General features: G+C 37.9%; 1 protein-coding gene across 5 annotated transcripts in view; it reads left to right on the forward strand.

The window, feature by feature from the left end:
* The window catches only part of DPP6 (dipeptidyl peptidase like 6), a 553,890-nt gene that overhangs the window by 407,981 nt on the left and 120,295 nt on the right, over window positions 1-25,614 (forward strand). For all 5 annotated transcript variants that reach the window (XM_048062457.2, XM_048062459.2, XM_048062455.2 and 2 more), the window contains exons 4-5: window positions 5,405-5,499; window positions 8,447-8,521. In XM_048062457.2, coding sequence (XP_047918414.1) covers window positions 5,405-5,499; window positions 8,447-8,521 — 170 coding nt within the window. The remainder of the gene's footprint in view (window positions 1-5,404; window positions 5,500-8,446; window positions 8,522-25,614) is intronic.

A 25,614-nucleotide genomic window follows, 5' to 3' on the forward strand; every position in this document is an offset into this window, starting at 1 on the left:
CCCATTGCAATGCCACCTCGTTTCCCGCAGGGCATGCTGCCCTTTGCCCTCTGGTCACAGCGTAATTCATTTGCTAGCCTCGCTGGTCACGCCACAATCCAGAGCCTCATTTATCTGATACAGTTCGGAACAACTTCAGGACTTAGGTTTCTCTTATTCACCAATCTCCCTTAATCTTAGGGATTGAGAACAATAATTCCCCCGATGCTGACTTTCATCAGACTGAGACTCACTCAATTATCTTTCATGTCTGCTGATCTGAAGCCACAGCACTTGAGAAGTTGCCTTTTCCTCTAAGTCTGTGGCTCTAAATGACTGGAGCTCTCCTAACAACCCTGCTATTGCCTTCTGTTTTTCACTAACTCTTCCTGCTATTTGCTGCATGTGAATTTTATCACTTTTTTGTTCCTTATTTTTCTTTCATCAGTTGATAAACTAATAGAAAATTACGATTTTATTAACAGCATGTGCTAGAGCTGGATTTAACTTCTTATTCCCCCCCACCCCAAGTCTTTTATCACATAATTCTGTTTTCTGCTTTCCATAATCTCCGACAAATAATGAAAATTCTCCTCAAAAACAGGCCTGCCTTGCTATTATCTTACAAACCAGTCTCTCTTCTCTAATAGTGTGTGCTGACAGACTCTCACAGGAGCTGTACAGCCATAAATTCTTGAGCATTGACGCCAATGCAAATCTGTGTTCCTGTAGCTGGGTGTAATTCCTTTGGCTTCCTTGCACCTGCCAGAAGTCAAACTAACTCCTTCCAGAGGTAAAGTTGTCCCTGAACTTCTTGTCCTCTGTGACGAACTATTTAGTGTTGTACCCACTTGCCTCATAGCAAGTGCTCCTCCAGCTCCTCTAACCGTGGCAGTGGCTGACTTAAGCCTGCCCCTTTTAGATATCCATAATAGAGCAGCACTGGATTAGGGATGATAAATAATTAACCTTCCTATTTTGTTTAATATCTGTCAGTTTATCAATAAAGGATTTTTTTCAATGAATTATTGTACTCCCTTTTTTTATATCATGGCAAATGATGTGAGATATCTTGCTCTCTTGCTGGTGTTCCAGTATTTTGCTGGCTGCTTGGGCTGCCTCTGCATGTTGAGCTGATAACTTGGGGTTCCCAAATGGAACCTACTGAGTTCCATCACTAAGTCATGTCCCTCAGTGCCACATCCACACATCTCTTAAATACCTTCAGGGATGGGGACTCCACCGCTTCCCTGGGCACCCCATTCCACTGCCTTACCACCCTTTCCATGAAGAAATTCTTCCCAATACCCAATCTAAGCCTCCCCTGGCACAACCTCAGGAAATCAATGCCAGTGTTTTGACTTGTTTCACCCCAAAGGAGAGGCTGCATGAGCCCAGCAAAAGCAGGGGACAGGAGCTCCTGGCTGCTCAGTTTGTTTTCTCTGTATTCACGTTTCCTGCCCAAATTTAAAAAGGATGTTTACAAAGAAGCAAGGAAACTCTGACACTGCAAATACATCATCGGGCTTGGGTTTCCCAATTTAATTTATTTGCTTTATCTTTAAAAAAAATATTGCTGAAGCTCCCATTCCTCCACACTGACTGTACAGCACTGAGGCTGCTCTGTTATTTCTAGTAATCACTGCTTTCTGTAATCAGTCACTTTTGTAAGTGTGACTACGTGTCTGTGCCTACACTCTGGGCATATAATGTGTTCCACCAAGCAGACAATTTCCTGGAAGTTGAGAGAGGGGGAGGAGCTGGCGGAGTGAACTCTGCTGTTGAAGAAATCCATTATATAATGGAATAAATGGCTTTAAGCCTGAAAGTTACATTTTCCAGCATCATTTACACTGAACACCAGCCCCAAAGAAAGGCAGGTATAAAAAATGAGATGCAGTGATGACCTTTATCAGCTGTGGTGACAGCTATAAATCAGGCTGCAAATCCTCATCAGCTTGCTGGACAGAATTCATTACAGACAGAGATTGCTGCACTGTTTTTTGTCTTTGATTGAGGTATGTCCCATTTAAATAAATGCTCCTTCACTGAAACAAATCACACATTTCAAAACAGAAGTCCAAGAATATTATTCACTGATTCTTTTGAGGACTAAGATAGTACAACTTACAGACCAGCTAAACCTCACAATGTTTTGCTTGGAGTATAATGCAGATCAATTTGTTCTTTTTTTAAGCAGACCAATTTTCTGTTCATTAATTCAGATGCTGTGTTGATGGCTCGTATTGAATATAATAGCAAGATTTACTGCCCTAACAAATCAGTGCTGCTTCGTTTATCCTTTCTTATTCATATCAGAAGTACATGCAGCAGATTAGTACCTGATATTAAGCTCATTACAGTTTATAAAATAATGAAAAATTCTTTCACTGCCTACTTCTGACTATGGAGAAACTTTTGTGTGATCATCTTGAAGTTTTGTACTTTATCAAAATGTAATTTTTTTTGCAATACATGCAAGCAGGAGCATAGGGAGCAATAAAAGTTTAGTAGTAATGTCATTGTGAACAGCAAAATAACTTCCATCAGTTCAGGTGATGCTCAAGAAAGTTCCATCAAGTATTAACAGGCCACTGACTCATTGTATTAATAAACTTTTTTACCTGAGTGTTGAACTTTGAGTTAAGGGTGAACTTTCATGTCAGTTTTTCCTGTAATTAGAAAATATTCTGAGAGGCTTGCAATTATCCAGATGCTTTGCTGGCTATGTTTAAAATGAGCTTTTTCTACTTAGAGTTTAGAATGTAATTGGGGAAAAAAAGAAAAAAAAAAAACTTTTGCTGACATGGGATGAGTATTAAAGCAGTAATTTTTTTCAAAATACCTGATAATTAGGTAATATCCTGTCTCTCAGTTATTCATGTTTTCTGGAATATCTGGGAATAAAAATATAGACTGTGTATTTTCCTCATACAACAAATGATGCTTCAGTGTTAATGGCTTAAGGATATATATAAAAGGGAAATGTGTGTAGGGAGTGTTAATACCTTTTATCACATCACTGCAAAATCGTTGGCACAAAGGTGTTTCTTCAGGACCTGGCGCAGAGGCTGGAGGTTGAAGCTGTAAATAAATTGTGCTGGACCAGACCCCAGACATCATCTGTTCTGGTGTCTGGGCTGGGACATGAGCAAATGCTTAGCAAAGATTTTAAAAAGTGAGCACATTTCTCATGATGATAATCTGGGATATGCTTCTGGTGACCAGAAATTTCTGGTTCAAGGACTTTCTAAAAAGTGTCTCCCCCCACAACACATAATGTTTTCTGGGTTTTTCTTCCAATTTTCTAGTTCTTGTTTGGACACCCACTATACTCGGGGACTGTGACTTCCACAGCTTGCTTATATTATGTGTGAAGAAGCAAGCCCTTTTCTTTGAGTTGAACTTGCCACTGGCTGTCATTATTTAATGCCTCCTAATATTTATTTTGGAAGAGGCAGGGAGCAAGCATTCATTATTTATCTTTGCCATGCTGCTTATGACTTTTTGGACTTCTGTTCTAGTTCTGTTCAATCAGTACTTTTCCAGCTTGAAAAAATCTTAGTTTGTTTAGTCATAAATCATATGAAGCACTATTTTAAAGTCCTGAATATAATCAAGCATGCTTATGAAAATGCCATGCCCTTGAACAACACCACAGAACTAATGACAAAAATTTAATACTGTCATATCTGAACAAGAGCTCTCTTCATTACTCTGGTCTCAAATGCAAGTCTTAATCTAATTCAGATCCTGCAGTTTTTATTCAGTGCTAAAGATATTGATAAAATTTATGCCATAATTAAAAGGAAGAGATGCTTTGAGAACTTTGCTCATGACTCTGAAGTGCTGCTGAGGTGATTTTAAGTCTCAGAGTTTGTTATTTGGAAAATATCATCCATATTGCATCAACAATTTAGCCTTGAAGAATCTGCTTCACCTCACTCTCAGAAATGATTTTTTTCTTCTTGATTTTAGTTATAAACCAGTGACATGAAAGAGATGACTGTTTTATTATTAATAATATATACAGTGTAAAAACTTTTCATCTGCACATTTGAAGTATTTTACAAAGATGGTTAACAACTGTGAGGAGGATAGTCATCTGTCTGAAAAAAAAAAAAGGAAAAAAAAAAAAAGACTGAAACATGGGTAAGGAGGGAACATGCCAAAGTTTTGGAAGAACAGGGTCTGTGGACCCGATGTTGTCCTCAGTGGGTTTCAGGTGGGTTGAGGTTACAGCAAGCTGTGTGAATTCACTTGTGTTAATCCTGTAGGATTTAGACCCACCTTTGACTCATCCCACAACAACCCATGGTTTATGTTTAATCATTCATGTGTCCGTAACACTCGTGGGATACACGATGACCATACACCATGACAGCCATTTTCAGGTAGTCACAGTGAGGGTAGGCAATGAAGAATTGTTTCCCTAACTGAAACCAGAGGCAGAAGTTGGGCAGGATCCATCAGTTCTCTAACTTAGCCAGGTTGGAAAAAAAAAAAAAAAAAAAAAAAAAAAAGCAGTAAGCCTACTCCTGTGTCAAGAAACAGTGCTGAATCTTTTAATGGCCACGTGCGTGTGACTTTGGTTTTATCTTTTATCTGGGGGGCAGTGCATGCAAGCACTGATCATACTCGAACTTCAGTTTATGATATCTGACAAGGTCACAGCCCTCTACTGTTGTAACGTTTTTTCATCCTGAACCTTTGACCTGCCACCCAACTCTCATTTGGAATCTCTTTCATACATTTGCCCCAGCCTTTCTCTCAAGTAGGTTTGGAGCTTTGAATGCTGGTGGCTCTCTCCTGTCTGTGCAGCACCTGCTGCAGGGGGTTCTTGCCCTTGTCCAGATGTCATGAGTGCTGGGATAACCCAAAGTACAATGTGGGCAAGGTGATTTGCCTTGTAGCATGTGGAAATAGCAATTTCTTCTCATGCATCTCCTTGTGATATTAGTAAGTAGAACAAAAGGCAGAGTTGGAAGATCTGTTCAATATAGGATTAAAAATCTGCTGTATTAAAAGATGAGTTGCCTTTAACTTTCAGGAACTTCCCAGGCATCTGGCCCAACAAACTTCCACAGAGATTAAGGATCTCAGAAACCCTAAGTGTTAGGAATTTTTTCTTACCTTGTTTTTCTACACTAACAGTAGAACAGTCTGTGAATGTAGTCAAAACAGGGCACCCGCTTGCATTCAGCTCTGGGAAAGTGTGGTAGAAGAAACAGGTGACGAGCACTAACCATGTTGTTTGATGACTACTCTGGAAACCACCTTAATGTTACAGAAATGGCTGCATTTAAAAAAATCTGTGTTCTTTACAGGAAGGCTCCCAGAGGTTCTTTTGGTTCAACTCCATTGTCAGGTTCTACATAAACAGACAATTTCGGACTTTAATGATCTTTTCTTTTCCTCCTTGCAGATAATGAATTCATTTATAGAAACCAGAATGGCACAGTGATTCTGAGGAATGTTGAAACTAACAATTCAACAGTATTAATAGAAAACAAAAAAATTGTAAGTATTTCCTATGATAAATAGCAGAATTTCAGTTTTCTTGCAGTTGGATCAGTAAAGCAGAAAATGACTTGGGTTTCAACTTCATGTATTGTCAAGGAGAAGCAATACGCTAGTAATACTATGGGCTAAGCAACAAGAGAGGATTTGAAATTCAACTCCAGCTCTCATTATTATTTTGCAATCTCAGTTTCTTTCATACTACTGGAAAGTATCATATAGATATTTGAAGCTAGTCTTGCATATCATATAATTGAAAGATATGTAATCCTGGTCTTTGCATGCCTAATACAAAAGACAACTGATATATTTACTGTCAGTTTGTAGAATTCTCCACATTACTCTATGCAAACACTTATTTTTTAACATGTGAGTTTGATATTTTTTCTTGCCTGATGTTTGAAATGTGATTTCTGTGGTGTTAAAGAATACTGTTGATGAATCATAGTGGTTTGTATATGATAGAAACACCAAGAATTCACTGGGGAAATAAATTAGTAAGTTGTTACCAAAATGGATTAAAAGAAAATAAATTAACAACTAAAACAGGATATCACTTATAATAATGAAAGTGTTTTGAAGCATTGTTGGTTTTTTTTAGCCGATGAAGCCAGCTTTTTGTAAGAAGATAGTACATTAAATGTCAGAGTGTTTTCAATATTTCATTAAAAAGCTGATTCCTGAGATAAAATACACTTATGGTTGCTCCAATAATGAAATATAAATCTTGTCCTGGTAAAATTGCCGCTAATGCAATGCCTGCCTAAGGTTTTGGTCAACTTGAAAGTTTGTTTGTTTGTTTGTTTGTTTGTTGTTTGATTTTTTTTTGTTTGGTCATTGGTTTTAGTTTTTGTTGTTGTTTGTTTTTGTTTTTGTTTGGTTTTTCATGCAGTATCTTTGCAAAACTCCAAAAGTAGAAAATGGCTAACAGATTTATAGTAACAACCCAAAAGCTGCAGAAGAAAACAGCTTTAGAAACTGTAGACGTGGCTTAGTTTCAAAAAATAAAAGTAAATTCAAAGAAAACTTAAAACAAGATTCCAGATTGACTTTATTTTGCAGTAAAATTTAGTATACAACTTGTACAAAACTAGAGTACAGTATTTGTCTTTATATATATGTATATATATCTTTTACACATATATCTTTTTTAATGAAACAAGAAATTCCTCACTGAATTAGTACTGCAAGACCCAACCTTAAACTTCACATGCTGCCATTTAACCTTCATCCTTTGCTACATCACACAAGCAATCTTTTGCTTTTTGTTTGTGTGTTTGTTGGTTTACCAGAGCATAACCCATTTCCTTTCAATCCTACTGTTCTTGTTCTGATTTTTTTTTCTTTTTTCTTTTTGACAGTTGTGTCAACCTAAAGGGGCATGACTTGAAGTGCCAGTAACCTAGGGCCAGTATGGCCAGTGCAGCTCAGTGTTGAAAAATATATCCTCTTTTTATAAATATATAACAAGTCAGTTTCATACATATATAACTAGTCAGAATGATGTATTGGTTTGAACAAGCATCTGTTGATCTCTCACTTTCCCTGGTTTCACGTAACGATTATTCTTGTATCTGTTGTGTATAATATTTTCTCTGTGAAGAGTGTTTTCACCATTCTATTGATAAAAGAATAAGCTGACTTCCATTAATGTCAAGGTCTACTGAAGTCAGGCTAATTCCATTTGTCCTCTGTTTATTCCTCCAATCTTTAATTTTTACCATTCATAAGAAAAGCACAGTGTTATGAGACAATTCTACATTTTCTTGCCATGACCTCCCTGCTGCCTGCTTTAGATAAATAAAGCTGCAGAACATCACCTCCATGTTCACCCAAAAAGTCCCAGTACAAGAGCCACCATTACACCTCATTCAGTCACGTTGCCTTTGTCCTCTTCCTTCCCACTCATGGATCAGAATAACTTCTGCTACCTTGGACTGTTTTCCTTTCTTCTTGTCCGTAACATATCAGTAAACAAAATCTGCCTTCATGCTGACATCCCTCCATCCCGAACCATGGTGGCCTCTCTGTCCCCTCTACCTTTGAATATTGTCCCACCTCATACCACCTGCAGCCCAGCTGAATATCGGGAGGTCTCTCTTCATGGGATACTGTGCAGCTCCCTGAAGCCCAAATTCCCCCTCCCATTCTGCAACCAGAGAACCTCTCAATGACTTGCACCCAGTTTGTTAGGTGAGGGGATAAGACTTAACAGGCAGTGGATGAGTGGTGTGTCAGTGGCACCTCTCTTTGACATTGGTGCCACGTATGTTGGCACTGTGTATTAAAGAACACTGGGAAAGGAAAAAGGACGTCTACACTATACAAATAATAAATGCAGCAGAGAAAATGAAATTCCTGACAAGCCTGAGATATTTTGTCTTCTTTTCTTGATAGCAAGACTCACAGTGCAGCTTTTCTCAGAGCCCAGATCAGGGTGCACCAGGAAAGCTGATCACCACAGCATCTCAAAGACTTTCTTGACTGGGAAAAACAGGATAGGATTCCCCAGGGTCTTAACTGGTACAGGCAATGGTGTCCCTTTTTTTGCTCCAGCAGGTATTTACTGTTTGTTACCTCCAGCTCTTTGGCCAGTGACTGTGGGGAATGAGAAAGAATGAATAAGTAGTTATTTATCACAATTTCCCACTACTGCTGCCTACCAAACACTGTGCAGTAGATTTGTAAGGAAAATTCTGCCTGAGCTAGCTGCCTGGTCTGGGGCACAGTGTAGTTATACCTTTTCTTATGGGACCATATGTTTGTCGAAATAACATATCTGTTTTTTGAACAGAGATGCAAAATGTTAGTTTTCAAGACACTTATTCTGACAATATTCTTCATCTTTAGAAAGATGGTCATAATAATTAGTTCTAGATGTCATTGGCTTGAAAATGGATAAAAAATTTATTTATTTATTTATTTTAATATCTGATTTATTTTCTAGGTCTCCTTAAAGGCTATTCGATATGAAGTGTCACCTGACCGGGAATATGCACTTTTTGCTTTTAATGTTGAACCAGTAAGTAAATAGATTTGATTTCAGAATACACAACTAGTGGTGGACTTTTTATTTTTTATTTTTTTATTTTTTCCAGTTCTATGCCAGCAAGATACTATTTTAAATTAATTGCTTCCAATGAAACAAAGAAAGAAAACCCCTCACTTGGATATTCTGAAAGCATGTCACACTGCCATCTAGTAGAGAAGAAAGGTATAAATTACAGCATAGAGGAAACAGTGTCATTGACAGAATTTTATAGGCTTTGGGAGGGGGATTGTAAGGACATGTCTTTGCTACAAGGATTTCTATTCCTCTTCTGTGTAATTTTTTTTCCGTGGTGCCTTTTTCAGTCACACTATAAATTTCTTCCCAAGAACAAAAAGCAACTGTCAGTGTCTCCCACAACTGAAATAATACATTAATTATGGTGTCACCGTTCCCAGTGCTGCAGTTAGGGTTGAGCTATCACTTTCATTATAAATCCTTTTCTTCAGAGGTTTTGGTATAAATCATTTGTAAGAAATCACCATTGGGTTACTTCTAAGTTTTAGATTAGAGTGATTTTTTTTTACCAAACTTCAAAAGAGAAAAGTGTAACGAGTCATTTTTAAATGCCTAAAGAACCAGACACAAGGGAAGCAGTTCTTGGGCATGAATAATATTTACTTTCTTTTCAATTTTTTCTGGTATACGATCTGAAAAGTTTGAATGATGGCTATTCTGTACTACTTGGATAAACTATAGGCTCCATACATTTTGTTTCCATAATTTAGGATCACACCAATTCCTCAAAATGAAAATAATTAATTCACTAGCAACTGCAAGTCCTTTTCCATACAATAAATCTAGTTTGGGCTGCTAACCAAGGGAAATTTGTTGGTCCTTGAGGTAGCAGAGTTTGTGGCTCTGTTGCTCATCTGATTTCTCTGCTGTCATCTTTGGAGTTATTCCTGACTCACAGTGTAAAAGTCAGGAGAACCATGCCAGGTGCTAGAAAAAGGTCAGATAAAACTGTGTTAGAAATTTTAGGGATAATTCATAAAGGCTTTTTTTTTTGGGGGGGGGGGGTATCCTTGCTGGTGCAATGTCACTTCCCCAGAGATTAACAGATTTCTCAAAAGAGTTGGATGTGGAAATATTAAGTTAAATCTAAATACCCCAACCTTTTTCCACCACTGGGGATTTTGCAGCCCAGACTTCACACTCAACATGCAGAGAAATGCCTGAGGCAGGCAGGGGAGGAGGCGGAGAATGGAAATGGAAAGGGCTGGATGCATTTCTTCCACATGTCCCTCGCCACATCTCAGTGCTTGCAGATTGGTGTTTTTGGGATGCAGACGAAACATGGGGTTTGCACTGCTCGGAGAGGAGAGGAGAGGAGAGGAGAGGAGAGGAGAGGAGAGGAGAGGAGAGGAGAGGAGAGGAGAGGAGAGGAGAGGAGAGGAGAGGAGAGGAGAGGAGAGGAGAGGAGAGGAGAGGAGAGGAGAGGAGAGGAGAGGAGAGGAGAGGAGAGGAGAGGAGAGGAGAGGAGAGGAGAGGAGAGGAGAGGAGAGGAGAGGAGAGGAGAGGAGAGGAGAGGAGAGAGAGAGAGGAGAGGAGAGGAGAGGAGAGGAGAGGAGAGGAGAGAGAAGCACACAGCTGCCTGTTGCTACCTTCCCCACACCAATTCTTCCTCCAGAAAGGAAAACCCAAGGTGGAAAGCTGGAAATGGAACCTCTGGGAAGATATCCGGACATGACTAGATGCATATTCAGTGTAAGAGAGCACTGCATATTGCTCAAAGATTCATATATGAGATTATGATACCAAGAGTTCCTGAAATGGTTTTCTGAAACAAAATTAAACTTAAAAATTCTTTTTTTTTCTTTTTCTTTAAGATCCATGTTTATAAAATATATAAACTTTGTTTTTGAAAAACGTATACCAATAGAGGGATAGTAAGATTCACTCCTGAGTATTGCATCCTTAAGCCATGCTGGGTAGCATTTTGTTTATTAAAGTGGCAATAAGTGCTAAATTACTTATTCAGCTCTCTTCTCCCTTGATATACAGACTGTGGCTACAAATAAGTGAGCGTTAGTTAGTTTTTCATATTTTCTATCTTTGAAACTGTATTCTTGGCCAAAATTCAAATTACACTGTTTTCAGCAATGCAAGAAATTGATTAGCAAAGCCTTGGGCAGTTGTCCTTGTTGCAAAGTCAAAAAGAAATTTCAGGAAATAAGTTGTCAAAGGATGTTTGTTTAAAGTTTAATTCTACACATGCAGTCAAAAAAAAAAATTTCTTGAACCTATTGTGTATGTTTTTTATAGGTGTCAGAATGTATTGCTTTTTTTTTTTTTTGCCAGTTAAAGATGTAATGTGCTACCTTTTAAATGTTTCTGAGTATAGATGTTTTCATTATTTTTACACAATACACTTGTGCTGCATTTACATATGTGTATAGTATCTTAATATATATCGTATGAGGTAATCATTTATCAGAATTATAATATAAATGGATTCAACCTCCATTCTTAAGGCCTGCTAGGACTGAAAATCAAAATAGAAAAGCATCATGTGTCACTAAAATGAGGGGAGTTATTTTTAAGAAAAACACTACAAACAAAGTAATTTCATGGAAGTAATGGCTTCCTGCTAGCATTTTGCTGTTTATTTGCACAGGAACATCTCTGCTCAGTGTTGGGTCTGGGTGAAGGCACTGACGCACACATTGCAGTAATACAGCCCTGAACAGGCAGACACATTCTGCAAAGATATTGAGGCAAATGATGTGTGTTTTCCTGTTGTATCACTTCATCACCTTGGAGGATGATGAATTAAAGTGTACTCCTTATATATATTTCTCCCACGAAGCCTGGCAGGCAGCTGTGGGGCTGCTGTGGGTGCAGCATGGCCAGTCAGGCTGCCAGGTTTCCTTCTGAACTCATTTGTGTAGCGCTTCTATTTCCAGAACTTTAATCCTTCAGGCAGTAATATTCTGCATAAGCCTTGTGCTAATAGGGAGCTTTTCCCACCTTAACCACAGAAGGTACGTTTTTTTTCTCTAGAAAGGTCATAGAGAAGATGCCAGGCTTCTTTGTCTTTAAAATATTTTTGTAACATTTCTGTTGTTTGTCTGTTTTTATTTCCTCGTACTAAAGAAAGCTCCAGCCTGCAAGTGAAACAGCAGAGTGAAGTTTTGGGAAAGAACTGGGGGATAAATACCCCTATAGGGAAACTTCAATTTCAGATTGTCCTTCACTGAAACATGCGTATGGAACTCTCACCCTTAGACCTCAATAACCCCAAAACTCAGGCAAATCAAGGTTCAGCCACAGCTGACTTTCTGTGACTTGGAGAGTTGAGGGGTTACAATAACAAGGATTAAAAAAAAAAAACCTATGGGCTTGGGTAGATTACTGTGGTAGTCGACTAGAGGAGTTTGTGTAATGGTGATAGAAGAAGCAAAGGAAAGTAAATGAGAAGAAAAGAGATTTCCTTGAGTGACGTGGCTAGACATTAAGTAGAGAATATTTAATTGCCTTTATTATGAATAGCTGTCATTGTAATGCAAGAGAGGATATAAAGTGGTCCAATTCTTCTTAAAGCTTTGTTTCTTCTTTTCCAATTTACCAGTTCATTACTGTGTGTGAGCTAGTTAAGAGCAATTACATACAGGAAATCCTGGCTGATTAATAGGACCAAACTGTTAAGTCTTCTGAACAACAATTAGGGCTTAGAGACTTTTATAGCTGATACAACAGACTTTATTACCTATTTTGTAGTTAGATTAATGAATTTTTATAATACTGAAAGCTGCAAAGAATTAATCATCATTGTAATTAAAGGAGGTCCAAAACTTTTTTTTTTTTTTTTAAGTAGTTTCTGTGGTGACTTTAGTACTTCTTTCCATCCTGCTTGTTGCCATAGATGTCACGATGTTTTACAAATGGTTGTTTGTGGTGTGTTTTGGTTAATGCTTCAGACAGAGAGCTTGAGAGTTCATTGTGGCCTTCCTGAGCTAGAGGCAGAAACCTCAGTGGCTTCCGAGCTAGAAGCATAAAATCCCAAAAGGGATTTAAGCAACAACTGAGTTTTTTTTTCTTTAAAGAGGTCATTTCTTGGGCTATAGAATTTGCATGGGTTTGGAGAGAGCAACTGGCAAGCTGGAGAAGTGGCACCAAGGAGGCCTCAGAAGGCCCACTCCAAACGCTGGACAGTGTATTGAAGCATGAATGAACTAGAAAGGGGTTATTTTTCCAAAGCAGCCTATCGTTGTTGTATTTTTTTTACTATTTGTCCAAGTCTGGTTGTTAGGTAGAATGAACAGGTTTTGCGCTTGTGGCTCCAATTACAACCTCATAACTGCTTTAATTAGGCATGTAAAAATTAAGATAATATAATGCTTGTTATCTCCAAAACACTAATGGGTATAAATATTAATGAATTCTCATAACATCCTTTTGAGTTAGGTGAACACTATTATTATGATAAATATGCCTCTGAAAATTAGACACTGTCATAGTTATTATAAGTAATACTGCTAATATTTTAGCTATGTTATTTATTACTTAATTGAAACAGATTTACCAGTGCTAGAAATAGTTTTGTATAAACCTGTTTTCTTTTGTTGGCAATAAATATATTTTAATTTTCCTTTTTTGCATTCCCACCCAACTTTGTTTTCAGGAACAGTGATAATGTATAGTAAAGTGAAAAAAGTAAGGATATTAGTTCCATAAAATCAAGTTACCCATTTCAGTGATTCGTTTAATTTTTGGCTCTTGTAAACCAGTAGAATTTTCAAGTGGAGCACTTGAACCACATAGACTCATCCATATGGAACCACATAGACTCATCGAATCTATTATGATTTGCTAAATCTTGGGTATTTTTCTTAAAAATAACATCTTCAGTTGCTTCCTATAGAATAGACATTCCTCGTATCTTTGAGGTAATAGTTAATATTTCAGTGAAATTCTCATAACTTCTGAAATTGCACCATTTATATGATCATGCCTACAGGAGTTTTTAGCCAGGTGATTCTGGGGAGCCAGGGGAGAAAGTGAGGTCCTTCTGTTTTCTGAATCACCTTACATTCTTAGGTCCTGTTTTGAGGCACATTATTTCAATAGTCAAGATTAGCAGAGTAAATATCTTTGTTTAATAATATACTTTTTAACCTGTTTGTAGTGATAATGATAAGAAGTGCTCCAGTTCCATTTACATAACAAAAGCTAAGACTTGTGTGTCCAGAAGTATTGTATTAACAAGACAGTACCAAGAACACAGATGAGGTTAATTTTCTGGGTGATAGTTTACTTGGTATTTGAAGCCGAAGTAGTTGCTATTATTTGAGAAAATCTAGTGGCAATCATTTATTTTAAAAGGAGAATGTGTTGTGATTTTTTTTTAATTATGAATCCAGTCTTTTTAAAATAACCTTTGTGACAGACTGCTTATCTTTTCAAATCTCAAACCCACCATGAATAAATTCACTAATCTGGCATTTTCAATGTAGGCTGAATAGCAATAAGATAGACAAAAGCAAATTTTCAAAGGCATCAGAGAAGGTTGATTCAGGACTGTTTCTACACTTCCATTCACTTTTTGGCACCATCAGAGCTAGACAACTGCAGCCCACCTGGGGCATCTACTCTTCACAGTCACCTTGGATTATATAAACCACAGCTGGTAATAAACAAAATCTGAGCAACTGGGAGATTTTCCTAGGTTTGCATCTCTGTTCAGGCAGAAGTAGCAGTATCTCTGTCAGCCATAGTGATGTACTGAGTTCTGTTGTATGTTGGTATCAGTAATTGGTTCAGCCTAATTAATATTTGATATCTACTGTGGCAGAAAGAGACAGGGAAGTTTGCCACACAACTCTGGAGGGATTTATGGGTTTTCAAAACTCTATTAGGAAATTGCGTAAACAGTGTCTGCTCAGGTGTCCTCATTTGTGCTTTTGACTGCAGAGCCCTTGCAATCCTTTTTTCTGCTGCACACACTTCAAAAATTAAAAATTCTCACTATGGGAGGGTGGATAGCCATTTTAATTGAGTAAACATGCTAACACGTGGTGGGAATATTTGTTCTTACTGTTCACCGGTGATTGCTCTTTCCAATTTCTCATACATAGTGTGTTTGGAATAGAAATTTTTGGATGCAGGCACAGGACAGTGAAGCACCTATTAGTGGCAAGTTTAACCCTTTAACTAGAACATTTCATGTTAGTAATGTTAGCACCAGTTTTGGACTAACACAGAGGAAGAACAGGTCAAGCCTATTCCTTTTAAAATTTGTTTTGGAGGAGCCTCATGGTTTGTTTCAAATCCCTGCAAACTCCAGCAGAAAATGTGCTCCTTTATGTAGTCTAAATAGTTCTTTGCTCTAACAAACAGTCCTTCTGCTTTGATGTGGCTTAGTTTAATTAAAGAAAAGAATTCCAGCTAAAACAAGGCGGTAGATTGGGGTTGGGCACTCATACATGAGTTGCAGGAACATTTTTGTAGTTGAGTTCCTTGCACAGTCGGGATAAGTGGATCCCAGTTTAAATTCAGAGACTGTAATTGTGAAAGAAACATTGGGTGGGTGAAGGATTCCTGTGTTTTTTATCCAGGGGGAAATAAAAATGTTTTCACCACTTAAATATAGGACTGGGTGCTCACCACAGCATCATGTCTTCAGCAAGTGTTGGATGAGCAGAATTGTCTCAACACTGAAAGACTTGGTGGGGTCCCTGTGATTATTGTGGATAGTCATCATGGTTACTTGTGGCCTTGCGGTCCTTTCCTGAAGCACAAAACTAAACCGCATTGGGATCCCAGTTTTTTAGCTGTCTTTTCCCATTATTGGAGGGTATTTTCAGCTGGAAGGTGTTACATACGAAATGATCATGTAAATGCTTCCATAATATATGATATGATGTTTGCCATAAATTACAGGCAAAGCTCTGCCCAACAGGTACAATCCCCAGCCCCAAACATCCCAGTTTTGTTAATGCACGCTCCCTGGGGTTCAATAAAAATGCACCAAATCTCAGTTTCTTACTGTGTCTCTATTCTAAGCACTGTTGTTTAATGTGATTATTGGAACAATATACTAACTGCAAGGAATGGAGAGCACTAAAACTTGAGTATGCTGACTTCAGCTGCTCTGCCATGCCTGTAATTAGAGCTTTAACTTTGTCCTACTAAAAACAAAGGATTAAACTCTTGCTGCTCTTCTAACAATATCCATAAAATGTAGTTAGGACTAAATTTTAAGCCTCATGGTTTGTGATGGGAGACTTCAATACAAATTGCACAGATGTGACTGAGTAGGAAATAATACTTCAAACTACGCCAGACAGTCTTGGTCATGTAGCAGAGGCCAACAAACTGTTTACTACATTTATTCACAGACACAGATATACATCAGTGAACTGAAAAGCAAATCCACAGTTCCAGGGAAGAGTAGAGTAATATCGAAAGTCAGAAATAATTAGCCTGTCGTGCAAGAGGACATAGGTATATTATGTATCTGTATCAGCTATCAGCAGTCTCCCTCTGTAAATATTTTCTTTAGCGAATGAGATTTTCATCAAACAGAGAAGAGAAAATAAAAAGACTCGAGGCAAAACATTATGATACAAGAACAACTTTCCTTTTTTTCTTGGATAATATTACATTTTTCATGCTACTTCCTTTTCTGAAAGTATAGATGATCTAACTTGGACAGACAGACTGATAGAGATTAATGTTCTAACAAAACTCACAAAACATCTTTAAGAAAAAAAAAAAAGTCCTGAAATTTATTTTTGAATAAAACATATGTAAGGTACTTGTGCAAGGTCAAAATATCTGATAATCAAAAACAGAGAGAAAGTCAAGAGTAGAACCACTACAGTTTTCTTTCTTGCAATTCTATGGGAATCCATCTTAGTAAAGCACAGGGGAACCTTCTATGATTTAACAAGAATAACGTAAATGCAGCTGTGTAGAAATCACAGGGAAAATTAAAAAAAAAAAATAAATTATATATATATATATAAGAACTTAGTAAAAAACTAGGTTCCCTGTAACATACAGGAGCTTCAGAATTACATGATAGCTAAGTTCCTATTCTTAGTGTATTTTCGCCTCCTAATTTTTCAGAAACAATAAAAAAATCACATTTTATGTTGCAATGTGATAGGTATAGACAGTTGTTTTAAAATGTTAAAGAAGGAAATATGTTAAGAATAGGGTACAAAATAGGAATATGGCACTGATTCAAATGACATTTGAAAGAAAAAAATCAGAAAAGATTTAATTCTGGTGTCTATACAGAAACATAGGAAACAGTCCCTGCCTGCAGGAGTTTATAATCTAATTCTTCTGATTTCCACTCTCTTTTATTTATTTATTCATTTTAAATCACTGGAATATGAAGAAAATATATTTAGTGCCCTCTTCTGGAAAAACAAATCTTTCTATGCAGAGCACCCCAATGAAGTTCCTGTACTCAGAAATGCAAATCTTCTGATGCAAATGTTCTCCTTTTTAGCTGTTACATGCCTCAATCCAGGGAGTGTGCAGCTCTGTGTTTACCCTGAACAAGTGCCTTTTATCTCTTTTACTGCCTGGAGAACTCTGTTTTTTTCAGGACTATGTTAAAACCAATAATTATCATTCCTCCTTGGGCAGCTAACGACCCAGATTTGAAACGGATCTTCTATTCAATTTTATTCTATTCTGTTAAAAAAAAAAAAAAAAAAAAAAAAAAAAAAAAAAAAAAAAGGAAACCACAACCTTACACTTTCTTAGAAAGGGAAATGAATCATAGGGCATTATTCAAGTCTTTAAAGTCAAAAGTCTTCAGATTTTTGTGTGCGAGTGTGGAAGAGTATCAGTATTGCTGTGAAGGGATGTGCAGCATGAAGGGGATGGGGGATGCTCTGTATTTCTTCCTGCCTGGTTTGCTTTCCCCTCACTTTGTGAAGAGATGCCCATCATCACCATTGTCCTTTGACCCCTCAGAAGATGTCTGCAGAGGCCCAAGGATGACACACAAAATGCCCTGCTGTTAGGGGTCTCTTGTGATTTCAGCTGATATTTTCCTTATCTCAGAAAATAGAAATGTTGCCTCCAGTGAATTAGATCCACACACGCATCAAGATACAGCTCAGAGTCTTTTGGTATCACGTGGAACTGGAAAAGGAATCTTTCACTGAACAGAGAGCATTTTGGGAGCAAGGTGCTTGGCATATATCTGAAGGCTTTCATTCTCCTTTCACATCCACTTCCGTGCTCTTTCACTTCTACTCTCTAGCTCCTTTTGAAGGTCTCATCTTTCCCGTCTTGGATTCCTTTCTTTGAGTATTCTGAGTGCCCTGAGCCTATGAACATCACAAAAGATTTCAGTGACAGTGCTAACTTCTTTGTAGTATTCACCCTCGGAACTGCTATAGTAAAAAAAAGCAATTTTGATATGCTAAGAGTAAATTTTAATAAAAAGAACATATGCTGTAGTCCTATAGCTGATTTCTGCTGCTAAAGTGAATTATTTAAAAGTGAATAAATTAATTAGATATACTAACCAATCAGCCCATTTTCATGGCTTGGTTCTCACATAATTGCTACAAAGCTGCACCACTTGAATTGTAAACACCACAGAAAGGAGGATTTTAGAATCTCCCCACATTCAGCCTGCCCAGCTCAAGAAACGTTTCATTTAAAGAAGACAGTATCTAATGCTTCATTATAAGCATTGATTATTAAGCATTGATTTCTCGTTCTGTCCTTCAGCCCTCTGATTTATACTTTCAAAGTCAACCAAGGTGAGAGTCAATCAAGTGGATGTAGATGTGAACAAAGCAAACTCCTCATCTGTGTTCGTCTCCCTGGGCTGCATTTGTAACCAGGGTTCTCTAAGGTGCAGATCTGAGGCTAAAATGGACACCAAGGGCTGGTCAGAGGAATCATACCCCATGCATGCTTTTGAGAGCATTGTCTGGGAAAACGGTCTTTTTACATGGTGCTTAGGGACTTGGTTTAGTGAGTGATGTTGGTGGTAGGGGGCTGTTTGCACCAGATGATCTTGGAGGTCTTTTCCAACCTTAATGATTCTATGATTCTTTGATTTTTATGATACATGACATTGTAGATGCAAAAAGAGTAAATGTAAAGAATGACTGGAGAAATTAAAGGCAGAGACATCTCTCAAGGAAGACAGCTGTGAAGACAGCAGCTCCAAGCTGCAAAGTGCAAGAGCCCGTGATTGCGTCGGGGAGGGATGACTATATCTGTGCTACCTCTAGTCTTCCTTCTGAATCTGCATTGGGCTACTTTCAGAGTAACAGTGGTGAGCTGGATGGATTCTGGATCTGACCCAGTGCAGCTACTTTTGTATTCATAGTTATTAGGTAATAATGAAAAGTTATTACTTTCTGTTTTTTGTTATTGCTGTTTTTTGTTGTTTTGTTTTGACCTTTTCCTTGGGTATATTGTAGAGTATGTTAGAATCACAACATTAACTTTGTACTCAATAATTTTACTCTCAAGTTTCTCAACAGGACTTCAGAGTAGGCAAGTGCAGTGCTTGGAGAATTTGCATCAAGTCTTACACTAAGGTTACTGTAGAGCAGGAGGGGAACCTGGGAGCTTATACCATGTGATGTGAATACCAACAGAAGTTTTAAAAAAATAAAAGATCAGTAACATAATAAGCACATTATTCAACACTTACTCACAGTTCTTAATAACTTGATTGCAGACACTCCCCAGTAACCTGGGACAGAGCAGCAATAAGTGCACAAATGCTGGTACAAAAAAAGCTTCACTGCTTTGTAGCTGCCATTTTATTTACGATTAAAAAACGGAACAGTCGTCCTTTAAGCCAGTGACTGCAAGTGCTCGCTCATGCTGCTGGTGCCAGTGGAGTGCTGTGAGGGACAGGTGGCTCGGGAGCAAAAGGAGGCTTTTGTAATTGCTTGGCAGGGCAGAGCTGTATTAGAGTGCAGCAGCAGTTGGCAGATTGGATTAACGTTCTCCTAGGGGCAAGATCTGGCACATGAGCTGTATGTTAATACCTGTAGCCTAAGTTGATTCTGGAGCTGCATTTGTAACAAAAAGAACATCCGCTTTACCTTCACCGTGTCACAAAGGCATAAATCCTAACACTGGCTTCAAAATTCTCTTTTGACATCATCAGTAGAATAAGGCGCTCAAACGTGTAATTTGGAAACATATCTTTTAATAAAGAATTATTATCATGAAACGACTGAGATAGATAATCAGTTTGTTGAACATGAAGTAGCAGCACTACCTTACAGCACTCTAGTCCATCTATTACTGTATCTATCGGATGCAGCTATCACACTTTATTTGTGGTTATCTTACAAACTAGAGGCGACATTATTTGTAAAGGAGTAATTCTTTGGTTTAGCTGGTTCAGAGACCATTGGAATGGTAACTAGAAAATCAGCTTCTAATGCCCACACACCCCCTGGTATGTTTGTGGGAGAGATTTACATATTAACTGAGCGTGTTGCCTTCAGCATATGACCCTATTACAAATGGCTTGAATTTGTGTTACAAATGCTTCTAAAAAGCAAGACCCTGTGGCATGAATATGCCATCCTTTCCCAATGTCACCTTGTTGAGAGATTGATTCCGCTCCAAGGAAGCTTCTCCAGCATGGGTGGCAGGAGGGCTGGCCATCCACAGCACCGCCTGACTGGAGAGCTGCTCTGATCGTCCTCTGCACACCAAGGACGAGCTTATAGCCTCAGGCTCCTTCAGGCTCATACTGCAGTGATGTAATTTTCAGTTTCAGAGCAAATGGATTGAATTGCTGAAAAAAATAAAAAATAGAGTCATGCAAAGATTTTTCCTGATGATTTTTATTCTGTTCTCCCACTCTCCATCCCTTGTACAGACTATTTCATTCTCTTCTTCCAAAGCAATTGCTAAAATTTCTTCCCAGTTCAGGAGATACTCAATTTCTGGTCCTTGATTTTATACGACATTGGGTAGCAGTGGAGGAGTCCCTTATTCACACTGATATAACTGATATGAGTTATATGAGGCGCTGACCTGTTAGGTCTCCCTGAGACATTGGTTGCTTCATGTTGGCTGCATCATTTTGCCCAGGAGCAAGTATGTTGAACTCTTTGGCTGCTGCGTCAGGATCCTCTCCTTTCCAAAATAAATGTTTTCCTCCCTTCTCTCAACAGTAGCACATGTAATCCCCAGGTATAGATCTTGATCCTTTTGCCTAAATGTTAATTTTTGATTCCTGTGGAATACAGAGAAAATTATAACAAAGGCAACCAGTTGCCAAATGCTCTGCATCTCGATTAACCCCTGAGACCCCTTCTTCTAATTGCCTTTCCTGCCTAAAACTATTTTCCCCATCTCTGCTCTTTCCTGAACTTACCAGACTACCCCAGCATAGCACAGCACTATTGGTGCACACTGCCCAGGGCTGCAACCACTTTACTTGTGGGGCTGATCATCTGCCTGTGGTAAGAGCGTCCTGAATTGGGTGTTTGGGAACAGCTGGGGGTTGTTTGGCTGCCAGCTGAAATGATGCACAGGGAACACTCGACGATAGCATTTCATTATGGTTTTCCTAATTTATTAGAGGCACAAAGAGAAATGGGCAGTGCTCCTCAGAAGGCTGCAGTAACAAGCTGGCACATGGCATGAGATGGTATTAGAGGTATGTTACTTGGGAAAGTATAAAGTATAAAAGGATAATACAATGTAGAGACAAAAGAGAGTTTGCTGCCTCATATGAAAACAAAATAGGTCAGTATCACAATGAATTTGAGAGGTGAGAATGTTGAAAAGACCTCAAATTATATGGCTTTATTGATTTGGTTGGTTCTTACAAACAATTGAGCTTAGGGTACAAAATACTGGTATGGATTTTTTCTCTTTCCTTTTTTTTTTTTTTTTTTGTCATTACAGTGACACAAAAGAAATAGATGTGGTTTTTCAGAGAGTCTAATTCCAGGTTGGTTACTATGGAGTGCTTATTAAGAATAAAATGGTGGTAATACTTTGCTAAAATATTGGGCAGGGGAGAATACTTTTCGGCCAATCTGTCTCCACAAACTAAAAATAAATAAATGAAAGACCATTACCTAATTGCCCACAAAATATGCCTCAAACAGAGATAGCTGCTTGTGCTCTAAATCATAGATATGTAGGAGAATCAAGAAAAAATGTAATTTCACCTAAACATATCTCAGAAAGATGAGAAGTTGGACAAAGCATTACCAAGAAATTACTGTTCAGCTACATGACTGTTTTTTCATCTTTTTGGAGGGTCAGTTCAAAATATTATGGGAAATGAAGGATTTCTTCTCAACTGAATGGAATGGTTCATACCTTTTCAGGTTGTACAGACTCAATAAAACTGATAGCATCATGAGAAATTTTGATCAAGGTAAATGATGACTCACATTTAGTCTTTGATGTTAACTTTTATCAAAAATACAGAAAGTTCTCCAAGCAGGTAGAGTGACCTGCTTTGATTCTCCACAGAATACCATACAGAAGTATGGCAATGCTGTATTTTTAGTCAGACAATTATCCTTGTCTCTAATGGAAAATTTATATGAATGACATCTATTACCCTGGAAAAACAAGACAGTATTTGCTCATTGATGAAGGACTGATAGAAAAATCAGTGTGACAGTGTAGCTTTGACTGTGGGTCATCCTTTACTGAGCATAGTACGTGCATGTAGTAGAAAGAAATGCAGCCTGTAGCTAACCTTTTCTTGTGGTTTTCCCTCCTAAATTTTTTTTTGTCCCCTGTTCATGCCATTATTAGATAACTGGGTACCAAGCACTCATGCTGTTTGCCAGCATAGAGCTGCAACCCTCCTGCATTCTGCCTTCACTTTATTCTCTTTTCCCTCTTAATTTGTCACTTTCAGAATCTGGTGAAATATCACAGATATTAAGGAATAATTCTTCTTTTACCTGCATATTTTACTTTACAGCATGAATTACAGTTTTATGGGGTGCCAAGATTGTTATGAAAGGTGTAGCATGTAATTATGTCACATGCTTGGGATTATTCAATTAGACTGAATTCCATATGTGAATTTTGGGGGTTGTCTGCTCATAGCACAAGTAAGAAAGTGGTCTATAGAATCTCTGTCCAGAAAACATTTTTTTGGAGACTCTTTGTGGGAAACCGTTTTAATGGATCTGGCAGTTCTTGTTTCACCAGCCACTTGCACTTTATTTTTACTATCTTACTGTAGTGCATGAAAAGGAATATATTATAAGGATAATTTGGGTCTGATAAGAAACCTGAGGGGATCTACTATTTGGAGATATACTTCTTTGTTACAGAATAAAAAGCAGTTCCTTTTACCCAGATAACTACTGAGGGCTTTATGATTAATTATGTTGAAATGCTTTCTTGCTGTTCTCACACTTCAGCCAACTATTGTACAGGTGGTTGTTTTTTTTTTTTATATGACTACTTGGAATGATCATTTTTGTTTGGGGATGCTGGGGTGACTTTTTGGATGTAATATCTGATTACTGAATATGAAGAAAACACAAAATAGTAGATATTTTGTATTAAGCCTTTCAAACTGTTTTATAACGCAGCTTAAATTTTAACTTACTCTATGGTTGTTCCTTTTCAAACTCTAAGTTTTATGGGATTATTTGTGAGTTTTCTAGATAATAATTTAATCTAAGTAATAATACAGCATGAAGGACCAGATGGCTCTATGGAGTCATTTAGAAAATGGACACAAAAGATGTTTTATTCCTGTATTTATCAAGTAAGTAATAATCGGAGAGTCATGGCAGACAGTCCATTTGTGTTTAATCTCAGATCAGCAAACTGTTCAATACACTGAGAGATAAGACACTAAATTAGCTTTTTTGATAGAACAGCCTATTGGCTGATGAGAAGATTGAGCTGGGTTGGGGAATTTTCTTCTAAACATCCTAAAAGAAAGTTTTTACTGTCTGCATGTGTGTTTTGTTTCCATTGATTCAACACCTTGTCATACAGACATTAAGGGAAGCCGTTCGATGAATGCAGATTACTTCCGTTGCTAGCAGGGTATCAGCCCACGAAGTGTGACAGAAGCTGGCACAGAAGATGCAACTGTAAACTAAACTCGTCCTTTTTTTTTTCTGATGATAGTGCTATATCCTCAGCAGATAGCATATTGTTTTCATCACAGCCATATGATGGAAACTATTTCACAATTTCCTTCTAAAAAAAAATCCCTAATTTCCATCCAAAACATTTTCCTAATGCTTTGTGAGTTGCACAGGCAGTGCCAAACTGAAAATAATGATGAAAGGTTCAAACTTTTAATAAGGAGTTAATGAAGGTGAAGGCCCTGTTTTGTCCAGGTTGTGCCCATGTGACAAACCTGGTGAGATGTGGGGAGGTCACAAGGAGCCTGCCTGTCTTTTTGGACTTATGTCAAGTACTGCTACAGTTTTTCGGGGGCATGAACAAGAGCTATAAATTCTAATTTAAAGTATATGAATAATCACAATGAATAGATGAGTCCAAATCCATTCTATTTTTCAGTAACATATGCTTTCTGTTTAATAAGCTCTGATGGACTAGGATCTGTGTCCTTGGAGATCATAGAAGGGCTTTCAGGGAGACATTACTCTACCATCCACACCATATTTTGCTCTGGTGTGGAACAGAAATTGCTTCCAGTTCAGTTCTGTAGCTCGTAGGAATCAAAATTTACTTGCTGTTTCAGAATTTGGTGGCAAGGAAAAAGGAGACACTGCTCTACTGCTACACATGCTGCTATGTTTGCATTCCTGCTGTCATATGGTCAGGTCCATGTTTCTTTGTTGATTACATAAAACAAGGTCAGTGGCTTCAGAGCAAAGTTTCGCCATACATAATTAGCCCTGCATTTTTTCTGAATTTGAGGGAGATAATTGCCCTTACAAGACTTGAACAGAAACATATAAAGCCATCTCTTAATCCCTTTCTGACTTCAGCAAAACCAGGCACACGTTGCAGCAAATAACATAGATTGAAAGTAAGAAAGATCTGTGCTGTGACCTGGGGTAAGAGACCCAGTGGGAGAGTGCTTCTGGCACAGTGGTTTAGTATAATGACTTTTACAACACTCATTGATTGCAGCTGGCATGGAAGTTTTTGTGACCTGATTCTGGGCATCCCTAAAACACTTCAGAGCAGTCTTAAACCTGTTCTGACCTATGTTGGCAGGAAGACTTGGCACACAAGGTTTTACAGAGGAAAACAATGCCAAAAACTCTGCTACCTTTGAATGTGTGTCTCTACTGAGAGGAGGTGTGTGCCTCTGATATGCAGCCAAAAATTAGGTTTAAGAGCATCAAATCAGTGCAATAAACTCTTACTACACCCCTCAGATAGATAGGAGGAATGCAGAGAGTTAACACTTATTTTTGTTGAAGAAAATAAAATCAGAGAGGCTACATGAAATGAATATAAACCTTTAAGAACTGTCTAGTCTCTGAGAATTTGGGTGTCAGAAGAATGATGATCTCTTTTCTACACTTTTCTTTGATGTGGGGTTTTCCTAATGACAGGTAAACAACTGAATTTGACTCAGTTTTTCAGTTGACATACTAAGCAGACATAGTCTTCATCTCAAAAATTTATTTTATTTTTTTTCATATCTAAGAGGAAAGCAGCCATTTCAGTTCTCAGGAAGACATTAAATGGTGTTTCTCTTGGGTCCCTATCTGCTTAGGGGGGTTGCTCACAGTTTATTTTCCAAACGTGTTTGAAATAGTAAGGATGAGAAGGATTTTTGATCTGCATTGGCTGTTGTGCTAAAGAACTAAAATAATAATATACATCTGATCCTGAAGTCTTTTCTCATACAAGTTATTGTTGTTTATGTGAGCAAACCTACTGACTTTTAAAGATTTGAGGAAAGATTGCTCCAGTGAATGAACTCTGCAAGCTACAAGTCTTTGAAGGCTACAAGCTACAGGCACAGCTAATGTGAGAAAGTTTAGAGTTTGCCAAAGACCCAAGACAGGATAACAAGTAATGTTCAGAAAATAAAGAAGTTCTCTAAAACTCCTGCAAATCTATTTTTTTTCCCCACACACACTCCGAAACACTCTCTCTCTCAAAATAAATAAATA

Source organism: Anser cygnoides, chromosome 2, assembly GCF_040182565.1.
Source record: "Anser cygnoides isolate HZ-2024a breed goose chromosome 2, Taihu_goose_T2T_genome, whole genome shotgun sequence".
In the NCBI taxonomy this organism is placed as follows: domain Eukaryota; kingdom Metazoa; phylum Chordata; class Aves; order Anseriformes; family Anatidae; genus Anser; species Anser cygnoides.